This window comes from Schistocerca serialis, chromosome 4 (assembly GCF_023864345.2).
Source record: "Schistocerca serialis cubense isolate TAMUIC-IGC-003099 chromosome 4, iqSchSeri2.2, whole genome shotgun sequence".
Classification (NCBI taxonomy): domain Eukaryota; kingdom Metazoa; phylum Arthropoda; class Insecta; order Orthoptera; family Acrididae; genus Schistocerca; species Schistocerca serialis.
The window spans coordinates 691,164,016-691,181,833 of record NC_064641.1 but is presented as its reverse complement, the minus strand read 5'-3'; the positions used below and the strand labels follow the sequence as shown (position 1 = coordinate 691,181,833).

Here is a 17,818-nt window from a genome sequence, read left to right as displayed (position 1 = left end):
ATGTACGCGCTGCAATTAACCAGGACTGTGAATGCGGTTTACATAAAGAACACTAACAGTTGTTTACTGTTATATGCATGAACAATAGCAGAGGAACTTGTCCTCATTTGTTTACTGCATTCTGTAGGTCGTTCGTAACAGCAAAGAGCTTGCAGTAGAAGAGATGTGTTTCAAAGTAGCTAAGGTGAGCTAGTGCTCATACTCTTTGAAATATACATTTTAGAGCAGATATTTACTGGGCATTTTTGCCTTCTTTTAATCGTGTCACAGCCTCTCAAAATATTGAATGCTTTTTTTAACATCCCGTATATGAAAATATAAAAAGAGGTATTTATACTTGTAAGCCGTAACCATTTATAGTTAAACATAGTTTTGATGCCTTGCAACTTGTGACACTTTGAATGATGAGCGACTGCAATTGTTATTCATACCAACCTATTTGCTACACATTTGGGACGACAAGGAAAAAATAATAGAGGAAAAATGTTGCAGAGTATAGTCAAAACCGGACGCCTATTTGCTATTATTAGTTATTCATTCTGTAAATACGGGTGTGAATAAAGACCTACTTGCTGGTACACATCATAGAATGTGATGCAGACCTCCACTGACTCGAAATTTACGCAATTGGCTACGATCTACTCCAGGGAACAAACTCGTGTTGGCACGCAACGCGAGCGCACACAGATCGGGTGTTCCGTGGGCGCTATTCGAAATTGGGAAACTCTTTTTTATTGTATTTCTGCGAATCAGTATAAGCAAAAAGAAATAAGAAACAATGTTTTATTTTCAGGTTATTTAAATTTTTGAAGGAATGTAATAGGAAGCACATAGCAAATATATTTCAATTAGTGACAGTATAGAATTCTCGAACCTACAGTAAAGATGTTTCTTGCTTTAGATACGTTTAATCACAAATCACTTTACATGTCATCTATACCGTTGTTCATGCATTTTTCACGACGCAGAACTGGTGTTTGTAGTACCTTGTCCCGAATTTATAAGGGGCAGTGAAAGAAAATGACACAGATGGAAAAAAATTACGTAAAGTGTTTATTATTACAAAAGTAATCGCCATATCTGTTAATATACGAGGGTTATTCCAAAAGTAAGGTCCGATTGATTGCCAAATTGAAACCACAGTGAACATCAGAAATGTTTTACTTGTAACAATTAGCTACACCTTTCAGCTACTTCTCTACGTAGTCGCCGTTCTGACTTAGACTTTTGTCATAGCGTTTTACCAACTTTTCAATAGCCTCATCATAGAAGGCAGCCGCCAGTGCTTTCCGCCAATTCTCCACGCTGGCCTACACCTCGTTGTCTGTGTCAAAATGTTGTCTTCAAAGACAGCGGTTCATGTGACCAGAGATGAAACTCAGGGGGAGACAATTGCGGACTGTATTGTGGGTAATCTAACATTTCCATTTGAAAACGATGCAGGAGCATCTTCATTGCCCCTGCAGAATGCGGCTGAGAATTGTCGTGAAGACGAAACAGCACGACAGTTATGTAATGTTGGCTGCATAGCTTCAGGCGAAATTTCTCACCAGGCCCTCGTACTTGGCGGCAGACACTATTTTCTAGACATCTTTACGCACTCACTGCGAGCTCAGAAATGAGAAGAGCGACGTGATGCTAACTGGGGTTATACTAGAGACACTACCCAACACATCTGTGCAAAGCTTTATCGGATTTTCATAGTCGTTTCCATTTCGCGACCGATCGGACCTTACTTTTGGAATAACCCTCGTATGTATCCCATTGTGAGACTGTGAGTGCCTTCATGGAAAAATTTTTCGATTACCTACGGAACCAGGTGTTCACCTCTTTGTTCGAAGCAAATCGACGCCCATGAACGTCTTTCTTCAGGACTCAAAAAATGTGGAAATAGCATGGGAAGAGATCGGGAGTGTAATGGAGGATGTATAAGGGCTTCCCAGTGAAGCATCTGCAACGTAATGCCCCCCCCCCCCCCAAATGTCGCCGAGGTTGTTTAGAATAAGGTGCAGAAATTCCGCTGGGAAGCCCTTACTCGTCTTCCATAGTCCCGAAGTCTCCCCATGCGATTTCCATATTTTTGGAGCCCTGAAGAAAGACATTCGTGGTCGTCGATGTGCTTTGCACGAAAAGGTGCGCACCTGGGTACGATCATCGTTTCATAGGCAGCTACAGACATTTTTTCCGTGAAGGCACTGACCGTTTTGTTTCGTAAGTCTCAAAGGGATAAATGTATTAACATATATGGTGACTACTTTTGACATAATAAACACTTTACTTAGTATTTACATCTGTATCGTTTTCAGTTGACTATCCCTTATAAAATCCTACCGTTGCAGGCTCCTGGAGCAGGTTCTGACCTCGAACGTTATGATGTAACTGGAAAAAATGAAGATCCTTACAAAGAATCTGCGTGTATTTGGGAAAAACCTACTCGTCTGAAACACAACTCAATTTAGCTACAGACGATATCTTCCAAGTAGTAGAAGTAGGATAATTGATTCTTCAGTTTCCGAAAGGCGTCTGGCATTCTACTACGTTTTCGACTTATGTTAGAGATAAAATCCTAAGGATTATATGACCATATATTCCCTCGTATTGTTGATAAGAAGTGCAAATCGAAGACGAATAACACTGTTGTATCGTTTAAATTAGTCACCACTAATCCCAATTCTGGAAGTCCTTGAAGCGATAACACAGTATGGTCGCGTAATAGAAGAACTTTTTTTCAGTGCTGAATCGCAGTATACCATGTGCTATTCCGATAGACACCAACGGTACCAAAGAATACCTGAAGGGCGACAATGAGAACTATGTGTATAGCCCGCAGTGGGGTTTAGCCCCGTGGTACCACTCTTCGAGAAAAATCTTTGTTGATGTTGTTGGGCAACGACTCGAAAGAACATTATAAGATTATAAGGATGTCATGGAAACTTATCTAGTGTGTGCTGCAAAAATATCGAAGAAAGTTAGACTTATCGTCCTTTTGACGTGGATGTCGTTCGTGACAGAGCTGGCAAAGGATCGAGAAAAGAATCTGAAGTGACATTTAGACGTCAGAAACCACGGAAAACCTAAAGCTACATGTCCATTCTACCGTAATATGTGTCCAGTGTCTTTCCCGCGGTGCCTCCTTGCGCGTTGTAGATATAAAACAGGATCATCATACATTTCAACAAGAAAGAGCAGTCTTTTCTAGTGTTTGGTTTGTAGCGGAATTATTGGCGAATACATAAATAAACCGGCAAATAGTTTATCGACGTCTCCTCAGACCACTGATTTGAATCGAACTGTACATTTACGAAACGTATTCGGAAATCAAGATTGCGCCATACATTGGAGGACTACACCCATGCTTATCAGTTCCTCGCGCTCATCTTCACTAGAACAGACTGTATTCACAATCTGGGAAAGATAGTGACACTGTTTGGAAGGAAATAAAGACTTTCCAATAAGGTGACAGATCAGTCTAGCGGGATTTACTAGCCTACAAATAATCCTATCCTTTTCGTTCTCTCCCTCTCTCTGTTTTTGTTTTCGAAGTAGTGTTTGGTGTCGTGTTTTAATAATGACATAGTGCCTCCAAGACATGTCGTTGTCATAAAAAGAAGTCTCAAACAGATGCCCGACATCTCTTTATGAGATGGACCTGATAAAAAATTGGAGTTAAACATGTACTGTTAACACATTTGATCACATTTATAAACGGGCGCTTTCGTTGACTTTTGTTTCATATCGAACGCCACACATGTCACTTGTTTCTCAGTGATTCTTGGTCGGTGGCGGATTGCAAGCCATGGCGAGATATAACTTGATCGTACACGCAGCTTTGACCTGTGACAATTGATCAAGACGCCAACCACCAAAATACGCTCTTCTGCAGAATCTTGTGCTGTGGTCGAAGTTATATTCTTGTCCTTACTTTCGCGTGGAATGGAAGTGATTTAGACTCTTGTCTTGTGTATTCGAGATGGGCGCATTCAACGTACTACTACAAAGGATTTTGTAAGATTGCGGCTAGCGTCGTATATTCATTGTTGGAATTTACATATATTTTAAAACTATGCAAAATCGCGCTCATCTCTCTCGCTCTCTGCATTTTTCATTCGAACTGCTCTGGGGAACTGGATGAATTTGTAGCCATTTTATTCCACCAGAGCACGTGGTAGCCAGTACTCGATTCTAGTTCAAACATCTATGGATTCAAGTGACACATAATCATTCTCTCTCATTAATAAAATCACGATCTGCAACTTTTTACTATTATTTTGAGTTACCTTTCTATGGCGATGTAAAGATTGATTGTTACAACTGTTTATCGGGCGCGCTACAATCGCCTATGAACGGTAGCTCATTCTGTAGTCTCTCTCTTTGATCAGGTTTACTGGATTTTTGGCATTTGTGAATTTATTACTTTGCATACCTGCCTTTGTCTATGATTCCGACCGGGCGTCCCTCACCGTAGCATGCGCATACTTAAAATTTCTTCATGAAAACGTGCTCTGTTCACTTACATTGCATTCTGCTTAGGATTGACTACATGTAATTACGCAATACAGTCATTATTACCTTCCGTAAGATTTCCACAAAATACCTGATGCAGTACTACGAGACATGCGGTTCTAGAAATGGCGCCACTGGAACTCACTTTCTCTACTACACCAGTTGATACTTTAAGAGGTTTTTCAAGCGATATACAATGGCAAGCACATTTGTCCTGCAAAAGTCGAGTCTGCAAAGCATTGTCTAATATACGATGAAAATTCGTTGTTCTGAAGAAAATTCATTGTCCTGGCTTTGTAATCAGTATTAAAATCCAAATTATTCAAGATCACTTGAAGCAAATCCCCTCAGTTGCTCTTGCGAGAGTTTTATCATATCCAACGTACTTCTATTTCAGACAGATAGCGTTATCAAGGGTCTTGTCCTGTATATTGGACTAAATTTCATGGCGAAACCAGATTCCTCATTATTCATTAACATCTGATTTCAATTAACAACAAGTCGCAGACTTTCAACGTAGAGCATCACATCTTCTTGTGTGATCAATTACGTTTTTTTCCGGCTGGTAGTTTAGTGTATGGATGCAGCTGCTTCTAGAAAATCGTCGATACTGAAACGTTATATGTCAATATTATTCGGAATGAATTTTCACTCTGCAGGGGAGTGTGCGCTGGTCTGGGTGAGTTCTAGATTGTGCTTGTCGGTTGTGCAGAAAGTCAGCAATAATACATCTATATCTACACATACCGGGCGTTTATAATTAAACTTACCCATTTAACACGTTATAACGCGGAAAGTAATTACCGTACGAGTACCAACTTGGTAGCATTAATGTCAAGGACATGGGAAAGAGAAATAATGCATTATCAATTCAGTAGAAACACTTTAAAACTGCTGCTACGATACATCATACCATTACATACCAGTACCATTAATGCCACAAAAGGGGCTCAATATGGCGCTCATCAGTCTCCAGAACGAAGCATGCACAGGAGAACGAAGCATACCCGTACGTATGCTGCGCTCCAGATCAGCACATGTGTGAATGCTCCCCTTGTAAATTCTGTCCTACAGGTAGCCCCACGACCAGAAATCGCAGGGAGGGAGATCAGCTGACCGTGCCGGCCAAGCATTTGGAAACGATCGGCTGATAATTCGATGCTTTGGGGCTCCATCTTGCATGAAAACTATTGAGTGCAATGCGTTTCTCTCCTGTAGGGCGGGTACGACATGCTGGCGTAGGATATCGTTGGCCTGTCACACTGCACGTCTTTGGTCCTAGAGCGCCAATCTGTTAAAAAGTGATTGGACAAAGATGAACGTAGCGGTGAAGCCACACCTTACGGTGACACGCTCACCATGTAAAGGAATTTCATGCATAGTGACTGGAGGTGAAGATCCCCACACTCGGATATTCTGCGTGTTCATCTCATCCGTCAGAGAAAATGAGCTTCGTCTGTCCATACGATGGTCCAGGGTGTAGCGTTGCTCTTGGGGGGCGAAAAGCAAAATAATTGTTATTTTATATCTTTTGAAAAACGCCGAAAAAGTGAATATTTTGGTGGGCCACTTAGCAACAGCATCAGAGATTGATTACACTATTATAATAACATACGTTGAGAACTAAATACCTGGTTGGATTATTTTGAACAAGAGCAGCAGATTGATTTATTTGAGATCGTTCGGAAGAAACTTTATCATTTCTGTGCATTTTAATAGTCGCGATGTAGTCATACCCAGAACAACACCAAGGGACCAGAAGAAGTATAGAGTTTAAAATAAATGCAACACTACACAATAAAAAAAAGAGCTGATTCAGAAATAATAGGAAAACGATAATGTTCCTTCTGCCTCATGCTGCGTTCGGCCCATCAGTGTGATCGTAATTTCTGGTGATGAACTAACACAAAATAATTAACATTCAAGTAAATGAGGAGATGGAAATCATCAAGGTTAATTTGCTAAAATAAGCACACTTATCTTTAACACACGTTTTTTAATGCTACGTACCTTTTCACATTAAATAACAATAGATGACCATTGTGGTTAAATACTTTATACATAACAGCCAAAATGTCCTCTTGATGCTGTCTGTTCGTAATCAGTTACAAGAAACTACATGTATTGTGATTGGAAAAATAACAGTTAGCATATTTACTGAATATTTTCACATAAAATATAAAATACCGTCCGCCTTTCAAGGAATACAAAGAGTAATAGGTGAGGTGCCCAATGCCTCATTTGTCTTGAAACAACATAATTCTTTTTTATATCATTAATCGATACATGCACATAGAGATTTACAGGCACCGCGCAAGAACGGCAAAGATAAAGAATAATAGATTCTGTCGCTGCTGTGCGATGGTTCATTTCTTTTACTTTACAATTGTTCGATAACTTCAGGCCATCAGGCGTTTACTGTTGAGCGTACATTAATGTTTGTGAGGCGAAAATTACTAATATTACAAAGACCAGCCCCCGTCAACTTCAGTTCTTGCGAGAAGGTGAAAAGTGAAGTCAACACGTCGTTGAGCATCCTGTGGTACAAGCTGCTGTACGATATGGATCTTGTATGGATACCTCTTGGGAATGGTTCAAATGTGTGTGAATTCGTAAGAGACCAAACTACTGAGGTCATCGGTCCCTACACTTACATGCTACTTAAACGAACTTAAACTAACGTATGCTAAGAACAAGACACACACCTGTGCCCGATGGAGGACTCGAACCTCCGGTGAGAGGGCCGTACAATCCGTGGCATGGCGCCTCAAACCGCGCGGTCACTCAGCGCGGCGCCAATGGTTGGAAGCACCTTCCGTACAGTGGACTACGGGATGTTGCACTGTCGTTGACACAGCACGTGCACTGGCTGACGATCAGGAATTGCGCGCAGCGTTGTCTGCCATAGCAAGAGCAATTTCATCAACCACTTGTTGTGGTGCAACCGGTCGTCGGCTCTTCCTGGAGTAGCCGGCCAGTGTGGCCGAGCGGTTCTAGGCGCTTCAGTCTGGAACCGAGCGACCGCTACAGTCGCAGGTTCGAATCCTGCGTCGGGCATGGATGTGTGTGATGTCTTTAGGTTAGTTAGGTTTAAGTGGTTCTAAGTTCTAGGGGACTGACGACCTCAGATGTTAAGTCCCATAGTGCTCAGAGCCATCTGAACCATTTTCTTCCTGGAGTGACGCCCAGTTCTCCAGTTGATTCGAACTTCTTCATCATACTCCGCGCACCAGGTGGAGAAGGAGGACCCTTGCGTAATCCTTTCGGCCGGCAATATTCTCGAAATGCGGCTGCAGCATTAGTGTTGTTTTGGTAATAGATGATGATGAGGTCCCATACTCCGAGGAGCGTAGGGGGCGATGCGGGAGACACGCACCGCTGACTAGCCAAGGTCCTAGCGGAGGTGGTTCGGTACTAGAGCTTCACCAATAATGCCCTGCTACTTTTGTCCAAGCACATGTTGACACGTCAACAAGTGCACTGGGGCTGGTCAAGTTGTGAGACGGTGAATCACGATGACTGAGCACGGACCCTGGTGGCCATAGTTGGAACTGGACAGTGATGCATGGAGATCATGCATCCCATACTCTGGACATTAATGCTACCAAGTTTGGTACTCATACGGTAATTAATTTCCGTGTTATAACGTGCTAAATAGGGAAAGATTAATTATAACCACCAGGTACATCTATACTCCGCAAGCCTCCTGGCGGTGTGTAGTAGAGGGGGCTCTGTGTATCACAGTCAAAAATGGTTCAAATGGCTCTGAGCACTATGGGACTTAACTACTGAGGTCATCAGTCCCCTAGAACTTAGAACTACTTAAACCTAACTAACCTAAGGACATCACACACATCCATGCCCGAGGCAGGATTCGAACCTGCGACCGTAGCGGTCACGCGGTTCCAAACTGACGCGCTTAGAACCGCACGGCCACACCGGCCGGCTATCACAGTCACATTCCCGTTTTGTCGGTTCCAGTTGCGAATGGTTCGCGGGAAGAACAATTGCCGATAAGCCTCCGTGTGGACTCTAATCTCTGTTTTTATCTTCGTGACGTTTTCGCGAGATATACTTAGAAGGAACCAGTATATTGGTCTATTCTTCTAGGAACATACAGCCTCGTAACTTTGACAATAAGCTATAGCATGGTGCAGAACGCCTGTCTTGCAGCATCTGCCACTGGAGTTGGATAAACATCTCCGTGACTCCTTGGTTCGAGATTCGAGTTCCAGTCCGATTCGGCATTTTAGTCTGGCAGGAATTTGACGTCCATATCATGTTATGTATGTTGTACCAGATCACGACTAGGAAAATATTGGCTCGCCCGGCATTGCTAATGTTTGAAAGTCGGTGCGATTTTACACCACTTTTATTTCTGTCGCAGGGAACGAGCCATGTCAGAGAGGATGTACTACTGGGGCGCCGAGCGGAGCGCGGACCCCGACGAGACGTTCATCGAGTTCTCGGCCAAGGGCGACTCTGGAGGCGGCGCAGGCGACGGCGGCAAGGGGGCGGCTGACGGGGCTGCGGACGCCGTGGTGTCCGCCCCCGCGGTGCTGCCCCCGCCGCCGACGCCTGCGCCGCCTGTGGGGGCGGAGCCGGCTGGCCGCGAGGACGACGCCGACCGCGGCGGCTGGGGGCACAAGCTGGACTTCCTATTCTCCTGCATCAGTGTCTCCGTGGGACTCGGGAACGTCTGGAGGTTCCCCTACCTCTGCTACAAGAATGGTGGCGGTGAGTACCCTAAATCCATCGCAACTCTCTGCGTTTCACAGTCCATCCTGAAGTCAGACTTGCTACGCGACACTTGCTATGATAAGAATGGCACTGTGATAAGTAACTCTCCTGGTGAAGTTACTGGCGGTTGTCCAACCCAGCGCAACAGCGCTATTGGATCTCACTTACTTAGGGATTGGAGACTGTCGAAAATGAAATTATAAGTTGCGGAGCACGGTAAAAGAAAGAAAGATTGGAGTTTTACGTCCCATCGCCGACAAGGTCATTGGAACACTAGCGCCGGTTTGAGGAAGGATGGTAAACGAAATTGTCCGTGACCTTTCAAAAGAACAATCCCGGCATTCACTCTGAGCGATTCAGTAAACTCATGAAAAATCTGAAACTGCACGTCCCGCCAGAGATTTGAAACACCGTCCTATCGAATACGAGTCACTGTCTTATCATTGTGCCTCTCAGGTCAGTCTCACGAGGAGAAAATGCAAGTGTCATAAGACGATTTTCCAGAAACTGCGCTCAGTGAAAGAGGGGTCAAAATAAGAGAACACATGTGTCGGCTTGTCCGTAGATATTCGCTCGTGCCTGAGAAAACGGATGTCAAACTTTTCGATGTATTTTATGTGCCTTTTAGCGAGTGTTCAGTTTAACAAAGAGGTGACACAGTGGCTAGCGTCGCAGCTTCACAGTTTTGCGCCCCTTTTTCCAAAACCAATTATTATTATATGTATTTAATTTTTATTTTCTACCCAAGAATATTACTACACGGATGTTTTAGAATGGATATTGAAATAATGTTGCCCTAATTCATCTATTACTTTTATGTCTGGAGAATGAGTTAAAATAAATAAACAAAATAAACGAATGGAGACATTGTTTGAAATTTTTTCGGTGATATTCCTGTAGAGTATCTTGATTCATAATCAGTTGCAAGCGCCAGTTTTCGGAAAATGGATCCTTTATGTGTGGTTTGCCCGTAAAGTATTGTCGACAGGTCAAGTCTTCAGTAATATTAACGACGTGAGGTTCACACGCAAAAATGTCGCTGTGGGAAACCTGCTTTCGTGTGAGCCTCTTGGTGTTCGGTTATCTACACTATGTGATCAAAAGCATCCGGACACCTGGCTGAAAATGACTTACAAGTTCGTGGCGCCTTCCATCGGTAATGTTGGAATTCAATATGGTCTTGGCCCTTAGCCTTGATGATAGCGTCCACTCTCGCAGGCATACGTCGAATCAGGTGCTGGAAGGTTTCTTGGGGAATGGCAGCCCATTCTTCACGGAGTGATGCACTGAGGAGAGGTACTGATATTGGTCGGTGGGGCGTGGCACGAAGTCGGCCTTCCAAAACATCAAATAAGTGTTATATAGGATTCAGGACTCTGTGCAGGCCAGTCCATTACAGGGATGTTATTGTCGTGTAACCACTCCGACACAGGCCGTGCATTATCAACAGCTGCTCGATCGTGTTGAAAGGTGCAATCGCCATCCCCGAATTGCTCTCCAACAGTGGGAAGCAAGAAGGTACTTAAAACATCAATGTAGCCCTGTGCTGTGATAGTGCCCCGGACAACAACAAGGGGTACAAGCCTCCTCCATGAAAAACAGGACCACACCATAACAGCACCGCCTTCGAATATTACTGTTGGCACCACACACGCTGGCAGATGACGTTCACCGGGCATTCGCCTTACACACGCCCTGCCATCGGATCACCACATTGTGTATCGTGATTCGTCACTCCACACAACGTTTTCCCACTGTTCAATCGTCCAATTTTTATGCTCCTTACACCAAGCGAGGCGTCGTTTGGCATTTACCGTGGTGAGGTGTGGCTTATCAGCAGCCGCTCGACCATGAAATCCAAGATTTCTCACCTTCCGCCTAACTGACATAATACTTGCAGTGGATCCTGATGCAGTTTAGAATTCCTGTGTGATGGGCTGGATACATGTCTGCCTATTACACATTATTACTCTCCTCTACTGTCGGCAGTCTCTGTAAGACGAGGTCGGACTGTACACTTTTGTGCTGTACGTGTCCCTTCACGTTTCCACTTCACTATCACATCGGAAACAGTGGAACTATTGATGTTCAGGAGTAAGGAAATCTGACGTACAGGCGGATGCCACAACTGACACCCAGTCACCTGACCGCGTTCGAAGTCCGTGAGTTCCGCGGAGCGCCCCATTCTGCTCTCTCACGATGTCTAATGACTACTGAGGTCGCTGATATGGAGTACCTGGCAGTAGGTGGCAGCACAATGTACCTAAAATGTGAAACTATGTTTTGGGGGATGTCAGGATACTTTTGATCACATAGTGTATATTTCGAATGTTTCTACGATCAGTATCACCAAGGGAATGGGCCAAATCTTCCTGAAGAATAAATATGAAAATAAACTATAAGAATTGAGAACTGATATAAGAATGAAATGCAGAGTGAAAAGTATTTAAACCGAGAAACTCTGGGAGGTTGTAGGGGACATCAAAACAAATATTTTTCCCTAATGTCATTTTTTCCTAAGAGGAGTATTTACCCCGGCAGAGGAAGATTTCTCTGGCGGCAAATTAATTAAACCAACAAACACTGTTCCATTTTTTATGACCAAGAGACAGCACATTAACACAACCCAATTTCAATTACAGTAGATTTTCGAAAATACCTCCATTGACACGTAAACAAAGGTTGCACCATCGGATCATGTTCTGTCTGACACGGGCAAAAACCCCAGGAGTATCCTGTATTGTTCCTGCTGCTGTTACTGTCCGGGCAATCAGATCCTCTTCTGATGCAACAGGAGATGCGTAAATAATGTTGCGCATCTGTCCCCACATAAAAACGTCCAGAGGGGACATATCTGGGGATCGAGCAGGCCATGGTACAGAACCACCTCTGCCAGTCCACGTTTCTGGGAACCTTCGGTCCAGGAATCGATGCACACGACGACTGAATGTGCCGGTGCCCCGTCATTTTGGAACCTCATGCGTTGTCTTGTAGGGAGCGGGACGTCTTCTAGCAATTCAGGCAATGGTCTGGCTAGAAAATTGTAATAGTGCCTGCCGTTTAATGGTCTAGGTAGCAGATAGTGCCCAATTAAACAGTCCCCAACAACACCGACCCACACGTTAACGAAGGACCGCACTTGATTAGCGCTAGTAACTGTGGCATGTGGGTTATCCTCACTCCAAACATGCGAATTGTGTACGTTGAATACTCCATCACGCTCGAACGTTGCTTCATCAGTAAACAACACAGAGGATGGAAATGTAGGAAGCATTTCACACTGTTCCAGGTACCACTGCGAAAACTGTGCTCTGGGTGGATAATCAACTGGTTCCAAGTTGTGGACATGCTGTAAGTGAAATGGACGTAACAATTGTTCTCGAAGGACTGTTCTTACATTCGTCTGATTCGTCCTCATGTTATGTGCAGTTGCACGAGTGCTGATTGAAGGATCCCGCTCCACATGCTGCAAGACAGCTTCCTCAAATTGCAGCGTTCTTACCGTGCGACGGCGTCCCTGTCCAGGTAATCTGCTAAATGACCCGGTTCAAAGCTCTGAGCACTATGCGACTTAACTTCTGAGGTCATCAGTCGCCTAGAACTTAGAACTAATTAAACCTAACTAACCTAAGGACATCACACACATCCATGCCCGAGGCAGGATTCGAACCTGCGACCGTAGCGGTCACGCGGTTCCAGACTGAAGCGCCTTTAACCGCACGGCCACACCGGCCGGCAAATGACCCGGTCTCACGCAGACTTTGGTACACAGCAGCAAAGGTCGTATGATACCGGATACGGCGATTAGGATATTGTTGTTGATAAACCCGCTGTGCAGCTCGTCCGTTGTGGTGCGCTACGCAGTACGCAACAACCGTATCAGTGTACTCACTCCAGGTGTATCACTCCATTAGTAAACAGAGACAATACACTACTACACTGGTGGACAGCAGTTGTCTACAACTGAAGAGCGTAATACGGCCTCCACCGGTTTAAATAATCCTCATAGGAAAAAATGACATTAGGGAAATATATTTGTTTTGATGTCTCCTACAACCTCCCCGAGTTTGTCGGTTTAAATACTTTTCACCCTGTATAAGAACACGAAAATTTAAAAAAGCTTGTAAACCCAGAAAATACCATGCACACATATATTATGTAATAAATGTATGACACTTATTGTGAAACCCAGTTGTAGTTTTACAGTTAATATAGCGCCCGTGTATTCTCTAACTTGATAAAAAGCATTCGTGTGGTAACCTAAAACGACATAAGTAGATAAATGAAAAATAAAATAAATAAAAACTGTAATCAGGTTTCGAACACGGGACTGAAAAAAAAGTGAGAAAACTCTATGCTAGCCACTGTGGCCAGCCAGGCTGCATTTATCGTACGCTAAAAGACCTCTTAATTACGTTGAAAATTTCGACGGTCGTTTTCTAAGAAACGGTTGGGCATCTACGGATAAACTGAGAGATGTGTTCGCTTATATTACTCTTCCACTAAGCGAAGTTTCTGGGAAACTGGGTTCTGGCACTTGTCATGTTCTCCTCGTCAGTTCATAGCGTTCGTTCCCTCTATAAGACGAGTCCATGGCGGCTTCTCGTAATTACGATCGGGTAGGGGCAGTTTGTCGATTTAGGGTTCAATACCCCAGCGACAGTTATGTCGTTACAGACAGAGCAAAATATCGAATTTAACAGGGGTGAAAAAGGAAATCGACCATTCTTTGCTCATAGGAACCATCTCCGCAGTTCGCCGTAAGTCATTTAGGAGAGAAACAAAAAAAGAAAGTCTGGATGACCAGATGGGGATTTGAATCCTGATCCTCTCAAACTCGTGTCCTCGTCCGCTTGATGCAGGTTAAAATGCCGCCACTGTTACCTGTGCGATGGAAATGGCACAATGTTAAATGTCATAACCAGTCGAAACTACAGTAACCGCTGAACAAGTTCGAAGTTGACGTCTCGAAGAAGTGTGATGGGTAAATCAATATATAGCCAGGAACAGGTCTGCGGCTCCTGCACAAATTCCAGCAGTGCTGGGTAGTGTTTCAGGCACCCAAAAAACCATTTGACTTCGACAACCCCGTGTCGAAATATTGCTTGGAAAACATACCGCTCACTGTTACCCACTGCCAAATGAAGTTACTACGTTGTATCGTATATGTTCTAAATATGTTTGTCTTATTTTCGTGATTACTAGGCGAGGTGTAGTTGGAGGCAACAAAGATATTCTACCTAGAGTAGGCCTAATTGTCAGTTATATTTATCCTTAAGGTCATCTTTCTTCTAAAGATTTCCATTTAAGTTAACTGAACATCCCTGATACGTCTGCGATCTGTAAAGAACAGTAACGATCCTAATAGAGCATTTTTGTATATAGACGTTGGCTGACAAGTAACGATTCCAAACAGTAGATGAAAGGAATATTGTGATTTAGGTTCTCTTCTACTACATATTTACCGGAGACGGAAAACAAACTCGGATTGGTAAAGGATGGCGATGGACATCCGACGTGTCCGTTTACAGGAAACACCCTGGCATTTACTAAAAGCTATTTAGAGGAATCACCTAAATCAGGATGGGTGGACGGAATTTGAGCCGCTTTCCTCCCACATACGAATCAGTTGTCTTTTCACTGCACCCCCTTCACTCTGTTTTATACTCTTATGAAACACATTTCAGCAATGTTCACAAGACCTGAGAAAGACAATTATATTGTTACTGACTCCGTGGAGCATTCCCACCCATACGCATTAGGAGAAATGTTCAGATAAGGAGAAGGAAAAATAGTGGTAGGATGTGTACCAATCATTGAGAATCCAGAGTTGTATTATTGGAACTGGAAGCAGAAGAGATATTCTGGTCATGCAGAAAGAGAGAAAATATGTTGAATGGCACAGAAGGCAAATATTTGATGACAGGGTTAAGAATGTCAGGGTCATCTTATAGTGATGGAAATTGCAGTTTTTGACAGCTGTACTTACTGTGAGGCAGTATAATGGCAGTCAAGGACGATGAAATAATAGTGTGAGAACGATGGAAGTGATATTCCTGAAGTATGAAAACAGTATAAAGGGTTTCTGAGCAAATGTGGGTACTGGGACAGGCGTTGTTCAAGAGACCTACAATGATTATTTTCTTTTTACTAATAGGTTATAAGTGACAAACCATTTGTGTAATGTAGCTAGTTGTTACCAGCTTTTCTGCAATCAAACAGTAGGTTTGCACAACTGAAACCTACATCCACAGGCTAGTTAAACTGCTGTCACAAACGAAGATATTATGCAAACAAAGTAGAAAAGATTATCTCTATAGCCCAACTGTATTTTGTGAAGAATTCGGCAGCTGTTGATGAAGTGCATGTGTACAGCTAAAAATACCGAGAGCGTCCTTGTGATAGCTTTGAGTTTTACAGAACAGGTGTTAAGTGAGATGATAACGCACACACAGAGAAAACGTAAAGTACTTAACTGATGCAGTGAACTAAGTTCTTCTGTGAGAGTATGGGGCACAAAGTGTGTCACTACTAAACGTATAAGGTGCGATCAAAAAGGCCGTACAGTCCAGAATCGGGGTGCCGGTCAGGTAAAATCGTCGTGAGCATTGAGGCAATCAAGCCACCGATGCACCTGGTTGAAGATAACCGTTTGGAAAAACACCGTGTCTTGCTGCGTGAAGAGGTCTATTACTGCCTGCTGCACATCCTCGTCCAATAGGAATTGTCGACCCTTCAAGGCCCTTTTTAAGGGACTGAAGGCGCAATAACCGCATAGGGAGAGATTAGGACTAAAGCGCTGGAGCTCCTAGTAGACGTGCGTTATCATGAAGTAGCAGTATCCTTTATCTAACCATTCCGCAATAATGGTTTTCGACAGACATGATTCCCCCACACACGGTCTTCATTTTCCGATGGACGTCTTCCAGCTTATGTCGTTCGGCAGCCAAGAAAAGGATAACAGCACGTCCGTCCTATTTGTATGCATTTGGTAATAACGTCACCATAGTTCACGATCCCGCAGTTACCGCACGCTCGTCGGAAAGAGACGAATGCCACACTAATTCCTTGTCTACATGTCGGTGCTTATATACTTTCATCGGAGTCGTGCTACGTTGCAAACCACTGAAACTGAAGAAAACCACTGGCCAGACCTTTCTCCAGTGCTGTTTATTCTGGCAGCTAATGCAATTAGCGCAGTTGCCCAGCGGCCGAACCTTGGGCAAATGCTTCTCGCAAATTCCATTATAACTACAGCAGAATACAAAATCTGTTTTTAACGGCAAAGAGATGGAAGGGAACACCAAACCCTAATCTTTTTCTTTTGCTTTTTCTTCCTCTTGCTCTGCGGCGTGTGACAGTATGACACAGTACCGAAGAACGTACGCGGTACCATATTGTCTGTGAAAGGTTAACATCATGAACGAAATATGAAAACGTTAAGTAAATAGTTATCCAGAACAGGTTAAAAAGTAACAAGCTCACGGATTAGGCCTTAGGTCTGTTCTGACTGGCCCACTGTTGCCTGCAAGGCAGTAGGAGGGGCGATCTATGATGGTGGACCATGTAATCAGCCCTTATGAGGTTGACCGGTCCCCGTTCCCGACCTCCCTATCTCGGAAAAGTCCGAGGATGTACGGGGATTCGTACCTAGGTCCTTCTGCACCGAACACAGCGACGCTACCTCTTCGGCTTATGAGGCGTTCTCAGCAGAGCTCAGTACGATACGTGAATGTTCAGATTTATAGATCGATAATGCAAACGCGCACTTTGAGATTACTCACACGAAGAGGAATATCATTAGTTAATGACAAATGTTGTTGTTATTTCGATACCGTTTGCACAAAAATGCACAGGAAACATGTCGGTTTGGTTTAGATAAAGAAGAAATGTTTTTAGCGTGAGAAGAGCTACATTTTTCAATCACACCTGGTGCCGTAGCGTTGCCCGAATTGCTGCCGCCGTTATTTAAGCAGATTTACCGCCTGTAGGTCTTCACTGAGTGCGTGACCGCGAACTTTAAGCAGCCGCATTTTTCTGCGAGGAGACATACATTTCCCTTGTATTGGATACTTAAACTCTGTCATTGAAAGTATCGTGTCTTTCTGCGTACATCAGCAAAACTTGCGTAGCACCAATGGCAATTCTTTTCAAATGATTGGCCTTTCACTTGTATACTTTTATGATATGCACTGACCAAAGAAATCACATGACCAGTCACGCAGCTTCGTAATTTCGTAATCCAGCTTGGTATGCTAACGTCCTCTGCGTCAATGACTTATATTTTTAAGGATTTTTCTAATGAACGCAATCCAGTGTCTGCCTTTCCCAGAATTTGATGTATCTGGTTATTACAACATTAAAAGCTCAAATGCGTATACGGGGATTTTTTTACAAGTGGTTCCAGTAGTTGAGCAGCAATGGCGTGTTTACGTGCACTGCATTGCATTAGTCCTTGTTGACGGTGAGCTTTAATAAACTTTTGCCATTATATCGGACAGCTTTATATCACCAAGGTAAACAGAAATAGATCCCATGCCATAGTGAATGTGTCAATCATGAATATCATTATGAT

At 43.5% G+C, this 17,818-nt stretch overlaps 1 protein-coding gene across 1 annotated transcript in view; it reads left to right on the top strand.

The window, feature by feature from the left end:
- The first annotated feature begins 8,900 nt into the window (after positions 1–8,900).
- Positions 8,901–17,818, top strand: part of LOC126473190 (sodium- and chloride-dependent GABA transporter 1-like) — a 127,348-nt gene continuing 118,430 nt past the window's right edge. The window contains exon 1 of the mRNA XM_050100084.1: positions 8,901–9,240. Coding sequence (XP_049956041.1) covers positions 8,901–9,240 — 340 coding nt within the window. The remainder of the gene's footprint in view (positions 9,241–17,818) is intronic.